Source organism: Microchirus variegatus (assembly GCF_963457635.1).
Source record: "Microchirus variegatus genome assembly, chromosome: 16".
In the NCBI taxonomy this organism is placed as follows: Eukaryota; Metazoa; Chordata; class Actinopteri; order Pleuronectiformes; family Soleidae; genus Microchirus; species Microchirus variegatus.
The window spans coordinates 22,076,114-22,091,569 of record NC_139817.1 but is presented as its reverse complement, the minus strand read 5'-3'; the positions used below and the strand labels follow the sequence as shown (position 1 = coordinate 22,091,569).

Sequence of the window (15,456 nt, the reverse complement as noted above, 5' to 3'; positions counted from 1 at the left end):
CTGTCATACACTGATGGATCTACAAACAGAATGCACCTTTCTTCTTTCTGGCTGGAGATAATAGAATACTGGGCAGTTTGCATTGATCTGAATCAGGAAGTAGTTGTCTACTGGCCGGATTGAGGGCATGTGTGTACAGTTTAAATGTAATATTATATTGTAGAGTGAAGCACACAGAAGGTGATTGTTTGTTGGATATTTTTTTTGTTCTCTTTATAGTAAACTCTTACTAACATGCATATAAGTAGCATACTATTATGCCCTTTATTAGTAAACATTAAGCACATAATAACAGCTTGTTTAGGAACAATCTTCATGTCATGTTATGTCGAGTAAGGTGTTAATATGTGCTTAATACTAATAACGGGCTAGTATGCTACTTATATATGTTAGTAAGCACCTAGGAACATCTACATGTTTACAAAGGGGATCAAACATTTTCATTACTGGTACACTGACTCCTTTCAATATTGCTAAAATGCATTGGTATTGTCAGTCTGCCATTGTTTTTGTTTCACCAGAGCAGTTAGAATCCACTGCTCAGCCACAACATGAACTCTGTCAATGATTCCTCAGCCTGCCCTTGGTTTATCTCTGTTTTCTGTTCTTCTCCAGATCCATTTAACTGTAATCTATGAGGAACTGACTTGGGCTGGATACTGTTTGCGAGTAGAATTCAGGGGATCTGCCTTAAACAGAAAACTCAGATTAGTGATTGTTTAGACAATGAGTAGACTCCCTACGCCTTTTGTCAATCATTGTGGTTTTACTCACCCCACACTTCCAGCGTACTAGAATTAACATAATTATATGAAATAATATGACACAAAGTCAGTGTTACAAATGTTGTGTCATGACCAAATAACTGTAATGTCAGTAATGTAATGAGGTCATCTTCAAACAAAACTTTCTTTCACTTTTTATGTTGTACTTTTTCAGTATTTCTAGCTCTACTCTAGGGTCAGCAGGTTTCACTGAAACATCTTATGACTCTACTGTTAGCAACCGGGGCTGTGGTTGATTTATGATTTATGTCGATCTTCATATAATCACTTAATGACTCTATGTTATGTTTATTTTTGGTTTTCATTTAAAGGTCTATTTTGGATGAAAATCATTTGTTTATTGTCCTGTGAATGAGCGTTTCGCTGCAGTTTGTTGCTACAATCGTTTTTCAACACTCAAGAGAAAACCTTTTGCTCAGATTCTAATTTACAGTGATATTCATTCATCTCTGGGTGATCACAGTACAGTCTATGTGCATTTATAGGCTTCTTATAACCTCACTGACCTTGTTATATGCTTTTCTTCCAGATTGTTCACAAAGTCACTTCAGTGGATGGCCTCAGAAGTGGAGGCCAGATGGAAATTGGGTCACATGACCGCCTCCAGGAAGGCGCGCTGAGCCTGGAACTGGCCAATGGGGTGAATCGCTACAGTACTGATGATGAGGCATCTATAGAAACAGAGCAGCAGAGGGCAGGAGGTGTGCCACCAGGGCAAAGCTGGGCGGCAGGGCATGGCAAAGCCGGTGACACCCAACAACAGCAGCAGCCATGTTGGAATAAAAGCAGTGGTGCAAATCCCAGTGAGCCTCTCCATCATGCAAACATGGAGGACGCCCACAACCTGGTGGCTTTTTCTGCTATCGCTGGCTCCCTGCCTCCTTCCTCCTCCTCTTCCTGCCCTCGTGTGCAGCCTAACACAGCCCAGTTATATGAGCAGTTCATCCAGGAGATGGGCGCTGAGGGGGCTCAGGTCCGACACGCTGCACGAGCTCCGGAGGTGAGCGGCCAACCTCCAGGGGACCTGAACACCCTACAGACAGCACTAAACCAAGCTAAGCATGGACACAAGCCCCCTAACTGTAACTGCGATGGGTCTGACTGTCCAGACTACCTTGAGTGGCTGGAGAAGAAGATTAAGTTAGCAACCAACGAGGATCAAAGTGCCCACAAGATCACTAATGCCACCCCACAATTACAGCCTCATCAACAGCAACCCCTTTTGCAGCATTCCTCTCAGTCATATGCGCAGGTGAATGGTGGCCGCCATACTTCACACTCTCAGCAGCTACAGGGATCTCAAGGCCTTCACCCAGAAAAAGTGCCCTGCTCCAAACCCCCGATTCCTTGCTCTCCCCAGGTGCTCTCCATCGCTAAGGAAAAGAACGTAAGTCTTCAGACAGCCATTGCCATAGAAGCCCTGACCCAGTTATCTGGTACCAGTCCACAAGCTACCGGCTCTACAGGTCACACCCACTACAATAATAACCTCCACCACCACCACCACCACCACCATACCCAGAATCTACCACCCCAGCTCCTCAGCGGTTCTAACATAATCCTACCATCTTCCTCACGCTCTCAGTCCGTCCCTCCTCCAATACACATCAATAAGCAGCCCCCAATGTCCTGTGACAACCAAAGGCCCCAGTCCCAGGGTCAGCCGCTCCATGCTACTCCTCTCCCTCCCTCTACCTCTCCCTTTCCAGGTGAGGGAAAGCCTCCAGGATTCAACCCCAATCCCCAGAAATGGCAACAGAGCTCAGGCAGAGGCTCTGAACAGAGGAACCCATGGATGTGTACAAAGTCTGAGTCAAAGTCTCACTTTGCTGCCGCACCTCACAGTAGCTCAGACCCCATGTCAGAGCTCAAACAGCTGCTTGGTGACACCAGTGGCAAGTTCAACAGTGCTCATTTCAAGCTTCCAGTCACACAGCAGCCCAACTTGAATCAAAATGAAAGTATCCAGGCCCAGGATAACCAAGCACTATCCAGGTTAAAGCAAGGGCAAGACTCTGGTGATCACTATCATCACACTGCATCTATGGGACATTACGGTATGGCTAATGGTCAGCAGCAAGGTCAGCACTACCCTGGCAGCCCGCTGTCACCTGGCCAAGCAACCATCAGCCACTCCACTCAGGCAGCTCTGCAACATCACCTTCATTACAAGAGGAACCTCTTCTCTAACCACTCCTCTGGTTTTGGAATACCTGTCCCACATGCTCCTACAACATGCCAAAACTTGAAAAAATGGTGGCCACAGATGGAGGGAGAAGGTTTTCCACATCTGGCCATCAAACAGGAACCTAAGGAACCCAAGAAGAAAAGAAGCAACCAGGGATCTCCTGTCATAAAGGCTATGAGTGGGATGCTTACAGGCTCTCCCCTGCTCAAACCCAAACAGATAGTTATCAAGAAGACTAAGCAGAAAGCCTCCATGCCAACCTTCCTGCCTCAAACTCAGATCAGCGTACAAAAACCACCAGTCCTCATGACGGACAGAGCCCCGGCCCTGACCAGCCTGAAAGGAGGTTGTTTTCCTTCTCTACCCTTCCACGGTAACTCCACTCAGGCTGCTGCTGTAAGCCTCCCTGCCCCATCCCAATCTCAGGTATCCATTTCCAGTTTCTCAATGACTCACTCTTCCGCTGTTTCTGCTGTGTCAGAAAACACTCCGGCCTTCATGAATGAGCTGCCCCCACCTGTGGCCCCTGTAGCCAATGAGAAGTCAAAAGGAGTGGGCACCATGGCCTCCAGTATCACCAGCACCTCCATACCTCTGACCTCCACATGTCCATCCAACACCTCACAATTACAGAGTCTTATCAACATAGACCCGAAGTATGAAGAACTGATACGCCAGTTTGAGGCTGAATTTGGGGACTCTGGCCCCGATCTATCTTCTGGTCGACCCATGGAAGAAACTACTACAGCCTCACATCTTGGTGCTCAGCCCAAAAGCAATCCACAAGACCTCAGTACCACATCATCGTCCATGCCTCAATCGGCTCCCTTAAGTCTCACAACTCAAGCCAGCGCCACACCTCATGCAAATGATCAGGAGATGGAGGTTAAAAATTATGTGTCCGGTACCCAGAGTGAAGCAATGTTAAAGCAGGCATCCACAGAAAGCCCCATGGAGAAGCAGGCTGAGAGACCAGACCATGTCTCTTTGCACCAGGAGTCTATCCTAGACAGGCAGCAGCAGCCAAGCATGTTTGAGGACAAGTTCAGCATCCCACCTTTCCCGCTGCCTAAACGGATGAAGATTGAAACCTCAGGGGATATAGCAGTACTGTCCACCACATGCTATTCTGAGGAGGACACGCCCACTAAAGACAGCCTGCCCTGTTCCCCATCCCTCAGAGGCTTCCTCGAGTCTCCTCTGCGCTACCTTGACACCCCCACCAAGAACTTGCTGAACACTCCTTCCAAGGATCTACAGTCAGAATTCCCTGTCTGTAACTGTGTGGGTAAGTCGGTTACAGCATTCCAAAAATGACTGCATTATCTCGCTGCATGGAGAAAATGTTAGTTCAGTATCAGTATCTGATCACCGGTCAGTATTTTAGGTTTATAATGAAGTGCTCCACTGCAGCAAGAGCTAAACTTCAACAATTACTTCATTTCACAAAATCTATTCCACTAGTTGATCCGCACAGGTCATATGTTTTCAATCTAGCATTTGTCGGACTTTTGGCCGTCCATACTGCGACATTGAGGCAATGACGGCAGTTGTGCCAGACATAAAAGTGGCTTTGAGTCTGGCAGAACAGAGCAGAACAGAGCAGAAAACGGGTTTAGTGTTGTGGTTTTGGCAGAATCCTGCTCAGATGTGTAAACATGTAGATGATCCTAGGTGCCTACTTACATATAAGTAGCATAATAGCCCTTTATTAGTAATTATTAACCGCATATTAACACCTGACTCTACATAACCTGATTCTACCTTCGTTATGACATGATTTAAGATTTTTCCTAAACAAGGTGCTTAATATTTAGGCTACTTATATGCATGTTAGTAAGCACCTAGTTAATGGTGAATACGTGCTCCCTAATATTAAGTGTTACCTCGACTTTATACTAAATATTAAAAATAAAAGAGGGAATACTACAATTTTTGTAAGTGATCAGTCAAATTACTGCTTGATAAAACAAGTCCAGCTGGATTCACCTCTTCAGTACACCTACCTAACAAGACCCAGCAGGTCTTTGTCCATTAAGTCATTCATTGATGACCCACATCTTATATTAATAATATAACAAAGAAGTTCACGCTGCTGTTGGGTTTTAACTATAGGACAATGAATAGTTGCATAGCTGTCCCTAAACACTGAACACACAGTGAACAGCAGGCAGAAAGCAGCTGCAGCGCAACACTTGCTAGTTGTTTGCTGCTACAAGTTTTCACAGTAATGTATGGTTACACATAGTACTGTCTAATCCTCCTAGTACAGTGGAATGAAAATGCCTTCAACACACACAGATGCAATCAGTACAGTCACACACATACACACTCAAAAAGAATTTAGTATCACTCCTCCACTTCCTGCCCTGAGCCACACCCTGGTGCCTCCCTGCACAGCTGAATCAGATCACACAACACAACAACAACACATATATGTACATATATGTAGGCATATTGTACATCAAATAGTATTGCAAATAATAATAGTCTCTCTCTGCGCTGCTCGGTTAAGTAATGTTTTGAATGTCATGTCTCCCAATGGCACTACCAAGTAATTAGTTTTACATCACGGCCGATGGCAGCAAAGGAGGAAGCACAACAGTAAAATTGTGCCAGTAATGCAAGATGGCATCAACAAACCGGTTGGACTGTCACTAAAAACATGAAGAAGTGGATGATAGTGTGAATAAATGCTTCTGCTAACTTGGAAGATCACGTAGACACTGCCAGTGTTTTGGTAATTGCTCAGAAGCCGTGCACTGGAGTGTTAAAGGTTATTAAACCGTTAATCAAAGAAAGAAATATACCTTTGGATGACAACATAATGTTGTTCTATCCTTAGGAGCATTTATCTGTAAACAAAACATGTGTAAACTTACATTAATCACAGGTAAACAAGTCTTAACGTATTGTATCTACTAGAGATGACAGAAGTTGTTCGCGTATCTCTGCAATGCATTACACTGCAATTATAGTCCATGTCGGATGCATGCAGCTGCACACACACAACACAAACACAGATGCACACAGTGTGCACTCAGACACACCCACAGACCCTTTTAACACTGACATATTCTAAGTCACTGATGCTACCTCAAACATCCTCCTCCCCTTGATCTCCACTCATGCACCACCCTGCAATCCCAGCCCACTGGAATTCAGGGACCTAGATGTTGCAATCACTGGAACATTCCCACGCTTCTCACATATATTATGATTTGGCTTCTCCTTAAACAGGGTGTCTGGTTTTTAGATAAATCAAAATACATTTAACAGTCAGCCACATCAGCTCTTACTGGTTGACTGGTTGTTTGTAATATGAGCAAGATATGACTCAGATGAAGGAGGCACATTAAGGTTTTTATTACTAGTAAAATCACGAGTAACACAGCAAAGAAATGATTGATTTGATGACTGCAGAGTCCAAAAAAAGTCACATAATTGAAGTGATATATTTTATTGTCTTTAAATCACGTCAAAGGGAATATAGATGCCAAATTGTCTCTGTAGTGAAGAAATAGTGACCAAAAGCTGTTTATGTAAATGACTGTGACCATTAACTGCGCTGGTCTTTTATCTGTCAGCAACACTCACAATAAACTCAGTCACATGAAAAACACGCCCTGGCGAATTTAGTCAAATGTTGCCATACTGCCTCTGTGGGTGAGACAGAGAAGTGGAAAATGAATCATAAACTGATATCAAATAAGAGTACACTTGTAAGAGTGTGAGTACATGTCAATGCCAACATTGTTCTTATTATACTGTGTTTTTGTCTAATTTCTTTTTTTTAGAACAAATCCTGGAGAAAGATGAAGGGCCCTACTACAATCACCTGGGATCTGGACCAACTGTAGCCTCCCTACGAACGTTGATGGAGACAAGGTGAGCGCCTCCTCCTTCTCCTCTCCGCTGTCCTTGCTTTTCCTCGTCCTCCTCCTCTAGCTCAAGCTTCCCTCTTCCTCACATTTGTCTCTCAGGGGAAACTGTAACCCACAATCCAGTAGTAGCAGGAAGAGCTTCATCAGCATACCAGAGGGAGGAAGGAAAGTTAGAAATCAAATGAGAGACAAGAAGACAAAGAGGCTTGGAGAGGAACGTTGGAAGGAAGGCGCAGAACAGAGGAGAAAACCTAATTGTAGGAGAAAGTATAAAATGTAGTTTATGTAAATAATAAAGTGTATTTTTGGGCACTACTTTCAAGCTGAGGTGTATAACCTTCTACTTTGATGACTGAAGCTTGGTATTAGGCTTTGTTCAGGCTTCAGATAGTTTTGCATTCTATCAAGTTAGGCTTTGAAGGACTTGACAGCAAAACAAAAGCATGAAATCCTCCAAGGCAGTTTTGAGCACAGGATGATGATTCATTTTCCTTGTATCCATGTTTGAAAGCCGCATTGCAAATGTGGTTATACCGTCACTGTTTCCAAAACAACCCATGCAAGGTAGGCCATGTTAATGTCTGGGCACACAAATGTGATTTGTTCACTTATACACATGCAGATAAATGATCAGATTTGAGAAAAACACTTTAGTTTTACATGTTCACATAAAGTTAACCTCGATCTCAGCAATCTTAAAGTCACATGGACGACAAAGCACAAGATAAACACGACATTCTGGTTAATCAAATACTCTATAATCTACACAGTGTGGAAAATACAGCCTCGGTAAACAATCCACTATTTCTGCAATGTGCAATGTAGATCCAGAATGCATCAGTGGACAAAAAGTATGTTTCAGTTTCACTTTAACACCAGAAAGATTGCAATAACCACAGTGCAGCTACAGCCTCTTAATGGAAATGTACACATTGGCGCATATTTGGCTGTTATTTACTGAAATGCTGATCGTCATTAGTCTCCAAAGAGGACAGGGCGCAGAGGATGTTAGGCTCGAGACCCCCTTTTTTGTTGTTTGAGAGATGATGTAAGATGTTAAGACCCCATAGATCGTCGCTGACCTTTGACCGACCCCTGACCCAGGCAGGTCACCCCTGTGGTGCTAGAGCCTACTCCCCTCCCACTCTCCCTCACCCCCCTCCAGGGTGAGTCCTATTCAGTCGTAGCCCCTTGTGTCCGCTGTCATTCCAAATCTGGTCAGAGCTGGAACTCTCACAATGGCAGGTAGTGGGCAGCCAGGGGACGTGATATGGCTTCTGACAGGTCGTGAGGGTCCACCCCTACTTTAAATGCAACCTCTGACCCCTCCCTTTTACCGCACACCTCCGCACGCCACCAAAAGACGCATGCCCGTCTAAGCTCTTTGACCCGGTGCAGATCTGGTTTTATCAGCAGTTATAAGTCTGATCCCATCAGGGATGTGGACAGTCCACAATATACACTTAGATTATCTTCTGTGAGCTACAGATAATGTGTTCATTAACAGGAAAACAAATCCCAGGTAAAACTAACGAGCTGTCAAGGCCAGTAAAAGTCTGTAGAAGCAAATACTTACTTGTGTGCACTCTAATATAATTGTAAAATGATAAACTGCACAAAAATGCGTTCATAAAACCTTTTCTTGTAAACACATGCAGACACTACAACAATAATATGTCCAACAGAAGCCCTGTGGCTGGCGTTGTGCAGGCTATAGTGGCTTCTGATTTACTCTCACAAGCCTGTGTGAATCTCGGCAGAGCCGTGCGAACGCTCCTTTTCCAGCCTCAACCTGCTGAGCTTAGCATTACCTAGGGAAAAAAAATAAGAAATCCTCTTAATGAGGTCAGTCATGACACAAATAAATCATTGATAAACTCTTGTACAAGCAGACCGTGTCTCCTATTACAACGCTGCTGCACCACAGTCAGCAGCTGCTGAGGTGCTTCTGGATTATTTACTGTGGACATATGTCGATCACATGATGCCAGTGTCAGTTTCTCAACACATTATTATTCAATTCAAACTATATTAAAGACTCTCAAGATGCCGTTGCTTATCTGTTTGATTGTACGTCTGTTTTTCAGCTGAACTCAGCTCCTAAACTAACTACCGTTTGTCTCCTGTCTAGGTTTGGAGAGAAAGGGGAAGCAGTCCGGATTGAGAAGGTGGTGTACACAGGCAGGGAGGGAAAGAGCTCACGAGGATGTCCTATTGCAAAATGGGTAAGCACTATCACATCACACCTGGCAGATGACACGGAGAGGAGAGTTGCACGTGAAACTCACAGTTAAACGTGACTATTACTGCCAATGACAAGATCTACATGTGTGTGTTTGTGACACAATAGTTCCTCTCAAGGACTGAATGTATTAATATATATATAGCCGGTGTCCAGAGGTGGAAAGTAACGAAATACAGTTTTGAATTTCTGAGCTCTTCTGTCATATTTCTACTGCCCTCACACCCCACGCAAAGTAACTAAGTAACTTTTACTTAAAGTACATTTCAAATGAACTACTTTTTACCTCTACTTGAGTACATTTTCAGATGACTACTTTTACTTCTACTACTTTTACTTGAGTACAATATTTCAGTACTTTTTCCACCTCTGCCGGTGCTGAAATGACGCCAAGCTCTATTTCCCACCAGGTGATTCGCCGTCAAAATGAAACAGAGAAGCTGCTCTGTCTGGTGCGTGAGCGTGCGGGCCACCACTGTGAAAACGCTGTCATCATCATCCTCATTATGGCCTGGGAAGGAGTCCAGAGGTCACTGGCCGACAAGCTGTACAGTGAGCTCAGCAGCACCATCACCAAATTTGGCAACCCCACCAGCCGACGCTGTGGCCTGAATGACGAGTGAGTAGCCAAGCACGCGTGTGACATGATGTTGTGTTTGTGCACTGCATTATTCCTGGTCATTTGATCAATTTTGTAGCATGTGCTCCACTATTTTATCTCAAGTAATCTTTATCAAGTGTGTGAGGAGGACCAGTGTCACCAAGGAATGTGCCTGGCCCTAATTGATCAAACTTGCATAGAAACTGGTGCAGATTCAGGCGTAAATATCACCGTACGCCAAGTCTCATGTGTGATTCATGAAACGTGCGTATGCCACCCTAATCCTGGTGTACACCTGATCATCCATCCACCATCCATTGACTACTACTTTATCCTGCACATGAGGGTTGCAGGGGCAAATCTCAGCTGACATAGGGCAATAGGCGGGGTCACACCTGGACAGATCCCTAGGCCATTGCAGAGCCACATAGAGACAAACAACCATTCACTCACACACATACGGTCAATTGGAGTGTCCAATTTACCTAATCGCCATATTGCATGTTTTTGGAGGAAGCCGGAGAACCCGGAGAAAACCCACAGCAGTTGTTCCCGGGTCTTCTTGCTGCAAAGGCAAGAGTGCCAACTATGTGACCCCCAGCCTTTGATAAATGCAAAATGATTGTAATTTGAATACCTATACGTCCCCATATATTCATGAGTTTACAACACTGAGATGTGGAAATCGAGCGAAAAGATAAACTTTGGAAGATAATACCGCAAGCATCGCAATGTTGGAATTTCAAAACTTCAAAGGTGATTCTGTTTGTCAGCCTGAAAAGTGGAACCAAAGGAAGTCAGAAGGCAACAATGTGGAGAGAATTCACCACTTGATAAACCTCACAATCACCACCAAAATGCAGTCCCAACCTGTGTCTGAGACAGATAACGGTGAATATCTCAGGCTAAAATGATGTCACACCTTCTCAGGAGTTCACAGCAGGTTTCTTCCCTCTGCTCACAGACACAGGCCTCTGCCCTTCAGCAGTCCGATGCAGCTCCACTGTCACCTGCATGCTTCATTGCTGAATATATGGCTGTAGATAATTATAATGGTCATAATCATCATTGTATTTCAACATTTTGCTGAGATACAAACTTAAAGTTGAGTTTGTTTGGGAACCTCTGTGTGAACGGACATCGTATTAGTATGATCTAATAACAGTTATCCACACTGTAGGAGCCATGTCTCATTTTTATTTATTTTTCGTTTTCGTTATCATTTTATTTAATTTCTTATTTTCTGCCTGAGGCTGACACAGGCAAACAGTTTTCTGCTGTGCTCAGGTTTTGAGTTTATTTTTGATTTGTTTAAAGGAAGTAGAAAGATGTTTTGTGGAAATGTAAAAATAAGCGAAAAGCCACAACATTCGAATTAAAAGACGACTCTCTCTACCACTGTGCTACCATCACCCTAAATGCTGATCTTTATGTGGAAATGAGCGTATACCCACACTTTTTGTCCCCCTTTTTTCCTTTTCACATCGTCGAGTCTGGTTCTGCCGGAGATTTCTTCCTGTTAAAACGTTTTCTCTCTATCTACTATTTTTGAAATGAAGTATGTTGTCATTTGGCGCTGTACAAAAAGTGTAAGAAATCAAAACACAAAGTCCGGCCAAATCAACAAACCATTTTGTTTGTGAAATATCTGAACTGTACATCTCCCTCACCAGATGTTTGCATGTGTAATTAAATCTGTATTAGCCAAATGACTCGCTGAATAATGTGGATCACAAGTGTAAGAGAATATCCTGACATTCAGGAGACTATTATAATATAGTGTTATATTAATGCTTCAAATGAAATGCCCAAATTTCCTGCCCCAGTTTTCTTCATCCCACTTACAGTTGAGTGTCCACACACAATGTACAATCATCGTTTGCATGCCCTCTGTCTCCCCCTGCAGTCGTACCTGTGCATGTCAAGGCAAAGATTCTGAAAAAAACGGTGCTTCATTCTCCTTCGGCTGCTCCTGGAGTATGTACTTTAATGGTTGTAAGTACGCTCGAAGCAAAATGCCACGCAAGTTCAGGCTACAAGGAGATCACCCTGAAGAGGTATTTACCACAACTAAGTCATTTGTAATAAATTCATTTACCGTTTGATACCTTAGCAACAACTGACAAGGGGTCCATTTTTTTTCTTGCCAGGAGGACAAACTCAGGGATAACTTTCAGACTCTCGCAACCAGGGTGGCTCCTGTGTACAAACAGCTGGCCCCAAAGGCGTACAGTAACCAGGTTTGTAGAATAAATTCATGTTGCCACTAACTACAGCTGTAATGTTATAGATTGTCCTACATTTTACCCCAACGTTAAAGCATGAATTCCCTCTCGTTTCTGTCGTCTTCCACAGTGCCAGACAGAGTCCTCAGCCTCAGAATGCAGACTGGGCTTGAAGGAGGGCCGGCCGTTCTCAGGAGTCACCGCTTGCTTGGATTTCTGCGCCCACGCTCATAAGGACCAGCACAACCTCAGTAATGGTTGCACAGTGGTAAGATCCCCCACTTAAATGTGTTTTGTGGGCTTATTTGAAGTGAATACTGGCTATAATGTTATGAATTTTGATTCTCTCTTTTAGGTGTGCACTTTAACTAAGGAAGACAACCGTATGGTGGGGGAGATCCCTGACGATGAGCAGCTTCATGTGCTGCCTCTGTACAAGGTCTCTACAACAGATGAGTTTGGTAGTGAGGAGGGCCAGCGTCTCAAGATGAAGACAGGAGTCATCCAGGTGCTTGAAGCTTTCCGGCGTGAAGTGCGCACGTTGCCTGAACCTGCCAAGTCTTGCCGACAGCGTCGTTTAGAGGCTAAGAAAGCTGCCTCAGAGAAGAAGAAAAACAAACTCTTGCAGCAGTCGGGGGAAACTCCAGAAAAACCAGTGGTGAAGGCTGAGGTCTGCAGTTCACCTCAACCCCAAAGCAATGGAGGTGGGTTATTGTTTTGTGATCAACTTCTGTAGCCTAACCAGCAACCAGCCACTAACAGAAAAAAAACAACAAAACTAAATGTCTTAAATAAGCTGATTCTGGTTTAGTCTTTAATTTGTATTTTATTTTCTTTCAAACATTTCAGCAATTATAAAACAAGAGATGAAGCCCAGTGTGAAGAGGGAGCCCTTCAACGGATCAGTGGATGGGTACCCAGTGCAGGCAGCAGACCTATTCAACAACATTTATTCACAACCTCCCTACTATGCAAGGGGAGGCCTCCCCCATACTGGCCAGCCTTCTATACCAGATCCATTGAATGGTTACCATCATCCGTCCAATCTGCCCCCAGTGCACTATGGATACTACAACTACCCTCCCAATGCACTTTTTCGCCCCAAACTGAGGACCTACGAGGGTCGAAATAGCTCTTCGCCCAAAGCAGGTGGTAAGGTTGTCCAAGAAGACAGAAAGCCTGATATTCAGAGCCTTCAGGCCAAACTAGCCCAGCCCTACCCCAGCCACCGAGAGCATAGCAACCAATCACACCTTAGCGCTTATAGCCAGCCTGTACAACCAGAGTACAACCAGAGCCGTCCTTCCTCTGTCTCCTCTGAGTCCTCCAACAGAGGCACTCCAATAATCAAGCAGGAGCCAATGGATGTGCCAGTCTTTGAAGGCACAGTTCCAAGCCAGGGTAGGGCTCACACACCCAGCACCATCCAGCCTGCTGCTTGGCCAGGACACCGACTTAATGGAAGTACGGTCCCCACAAACTGGGAAAGCCATCTAAACCATAAACAAAGTCCCGATGTGTCATCGTTAGATCTGGAAAAGCAGCTTCACCAGCAGCACCCCTCTTTCCTCCAGCAGTCAACAGGCTACCCTGGTTTAAATGCTATGGTTTCTGCTGCAACATCTCTCCAGGTACCTCTCTCTCCATCTCACTCCCCTCACCCAGGCACATCACTCCCAGGTAACATGTACCAAGGCCCCCAACGCTCTACCACCTCACGCCCAAACACCCCTGGGACACCGCAGCCTGGCACCTCTCACTCAGGCTCCGTAACACCACAGCCAAGAACCCCAGGCCCTGGCACGCCGAGGCACTGGCCCAGTCCTGCTCCTAGTCCTCAACCAAATGCATGGGCCATGGGTCCTGCTGCTTATAGCCCTGGGTTGAAGCACAGCAATCCTGCCGGAGCTTACCCTGACAAAATCTGGTCCAAAACTGGGGAAAGCCGGTGTTCCACTCCTCTCGGTCTCCAGGAGAAGGCTTGGAAGTCTTGTGGAGGATCAGTGGCGGGCAGTACCCCTTCCCCTGCACCTGAGGGCCGCCTCTTCCCTGATGCCCTGCAGCAGCCAGATCAGGTGTGGGATTCAAGGGGAATGGACAGTGATATTGAGAGCAACAAGGGTCGGGAAGACGATGACGATGAGGTGTGGTCTGACAGTGAGCACAACTTCCTAGATCCCAATATTGGGGGAGTAGCTGTAGCACCAGCTCATGGCTCCATTCTGTTTGAATGTGCCCGTCGTGAACTACATGCAACCACGCCGCTCAGAAGACCCGATCGCTCCCATCCCTCGCGTATCTCACTGGTCTTCTACCAGCACAAGAACCTCAGCCAGCCCATGCACGGCCTGGCAATGTGGGAGGCCAAAATGAAGATTCTGGCAGAGCGAGCGCTGCAGAGGCAGCAGGAAGCGGCTCTGCTTGGTCTTTCCCAGGAAGAAATCAAGGCCCTTGGGAAGAAACGCAAGTGGGGGGCTACGGCAGCGGGTGCCAGTCCAGGACCTGGACAATCTAAAGACAAGAGGGAGGGCCCAATAACGCGGTTAGCCCCCACTTTCCACACCACCTCTACAGTTACTGTGTCTCCTTATGCCTTCACCCGCCTCACTGGGCCCTACAGCCACTTTGTCTAAGGTCAGACAGACAAAAATGGACTGATGGCTACAGAGTGGTGCAGTGAAGTGCAGGCTGGAGAGAGCGATGAACACGATGAATGTCTCTCCGCTGTCTCGCAATCTGGCGTCTCTCCATCCTGCCCACCCCCCCCTCCACAGTCTACATGGAGGAGGGGACATTTTTATTGTTTTTTACCTCATGTCAGGCAGTGGTTTGGGCTTCAGACACACTGCCTGTGGTGCTCTTCCTCTCTCTTCCCTGGAGAGGAACTCTGTTGCTTTTTCTTGTTTATAGAATTTTAATGGTTCTAATTATTGCTATTATTATCAATATTATTATGATTGCTATTGTTACTGTCAATGTTGTCATTACAGGTATTATTATAATGAAGACTTTCTTTTTATTATTACTGTTTTCATTAATGTTATTAATGATGTGATTTTTTTTTTTTTTTTTTTTAAGCAATCAGTCTGAATCAGTCGGACTCGGTTTTCCATGTTTGGACAATGTATGCCCTGTTTTCTGTTTGCTTTTCTTTGTCAACCGTGTGCTTAAAGGAGGAGCCGTTATCTGACTGACAAGACAGCAAATCAATATTACAGTGATCACATGACTGCCTCGCAGCAGGCTTGCCTTAGATATATTTCTTCATACCGGCAATAGTATGATATATATCTTTAATGTTATTGTATTGACGCCAGTGAATGCATCATTTGAAGGATAATTCCAAAATGATTCATGGCCAATGTCGCAGACACAGTCTGCAAAGACACGAGTCTACTTTTCTATTACTATAAATAGTGAAAGCAAAATTAAACTCTGCTTCCTTAAATCTCCACACAGACAACAGAAGAGCAATGTTTCGTTCAATTGCACAGACTTTATGACTCAAGTGAAACAAGTGCAATCATTCTG

The 15,456-nt window shown here is 44.8% G+C and overlaps 1 protein-coding gene across 1 annotated transcript in view; it reads left to right on the top strand.

Annotated features, from left to right (window-relative positions):
• Positions 1 to 14,558, top strand: part of tet3 (tet methylcytosine dioxygenase 3) — a gene marked incomplete at both ends in the record, with an annotated part of 32,685 nt that extends 18,127 nt beyond the window's left edge. Inside the window, 9 exons of the mRNA XM_083903185.1 lie at positions 1,315 to 4,261; positions 6,771 to 6,861; positions 8,989 to 9,082; positions 9,510 to 9,718; positions 11,607 to 11,757; positions 11,851 to 11,940; positions 12,056 to 12,193; positions 12,281 to 12,629; positions 12,775 to 14,558. Of these exons, the coding sequence (XP_083759311.1) occupies positions 1,315 to 4,261; positions 6,771 to 6,861; positions 8,989 to 9,082; positions 9,510 to 9,718; positions 11,607 to 11,757; positions 11,851 to 11,940; positions 12,056 to 12,193; positions 12,281 to 12,629; positions 12,775 to 14,558 (5,853 nt within the window). The remainder of the gene's footprint in view (positions 1 to 1,314; positions 4,262 to 6,770; positions 6,862 to 8,988; positions 9,083 to 9,509; positions 9,719 to 11,606; positions 11,758 to 11,850; positions 11,941 to 12,055; positions 12,194 to 12,280; positions 12,630 to 12,774) is intronic.
• Between the last annotated feature and the right edge of the window lie 898 nt (positions 14,559 to 15,456).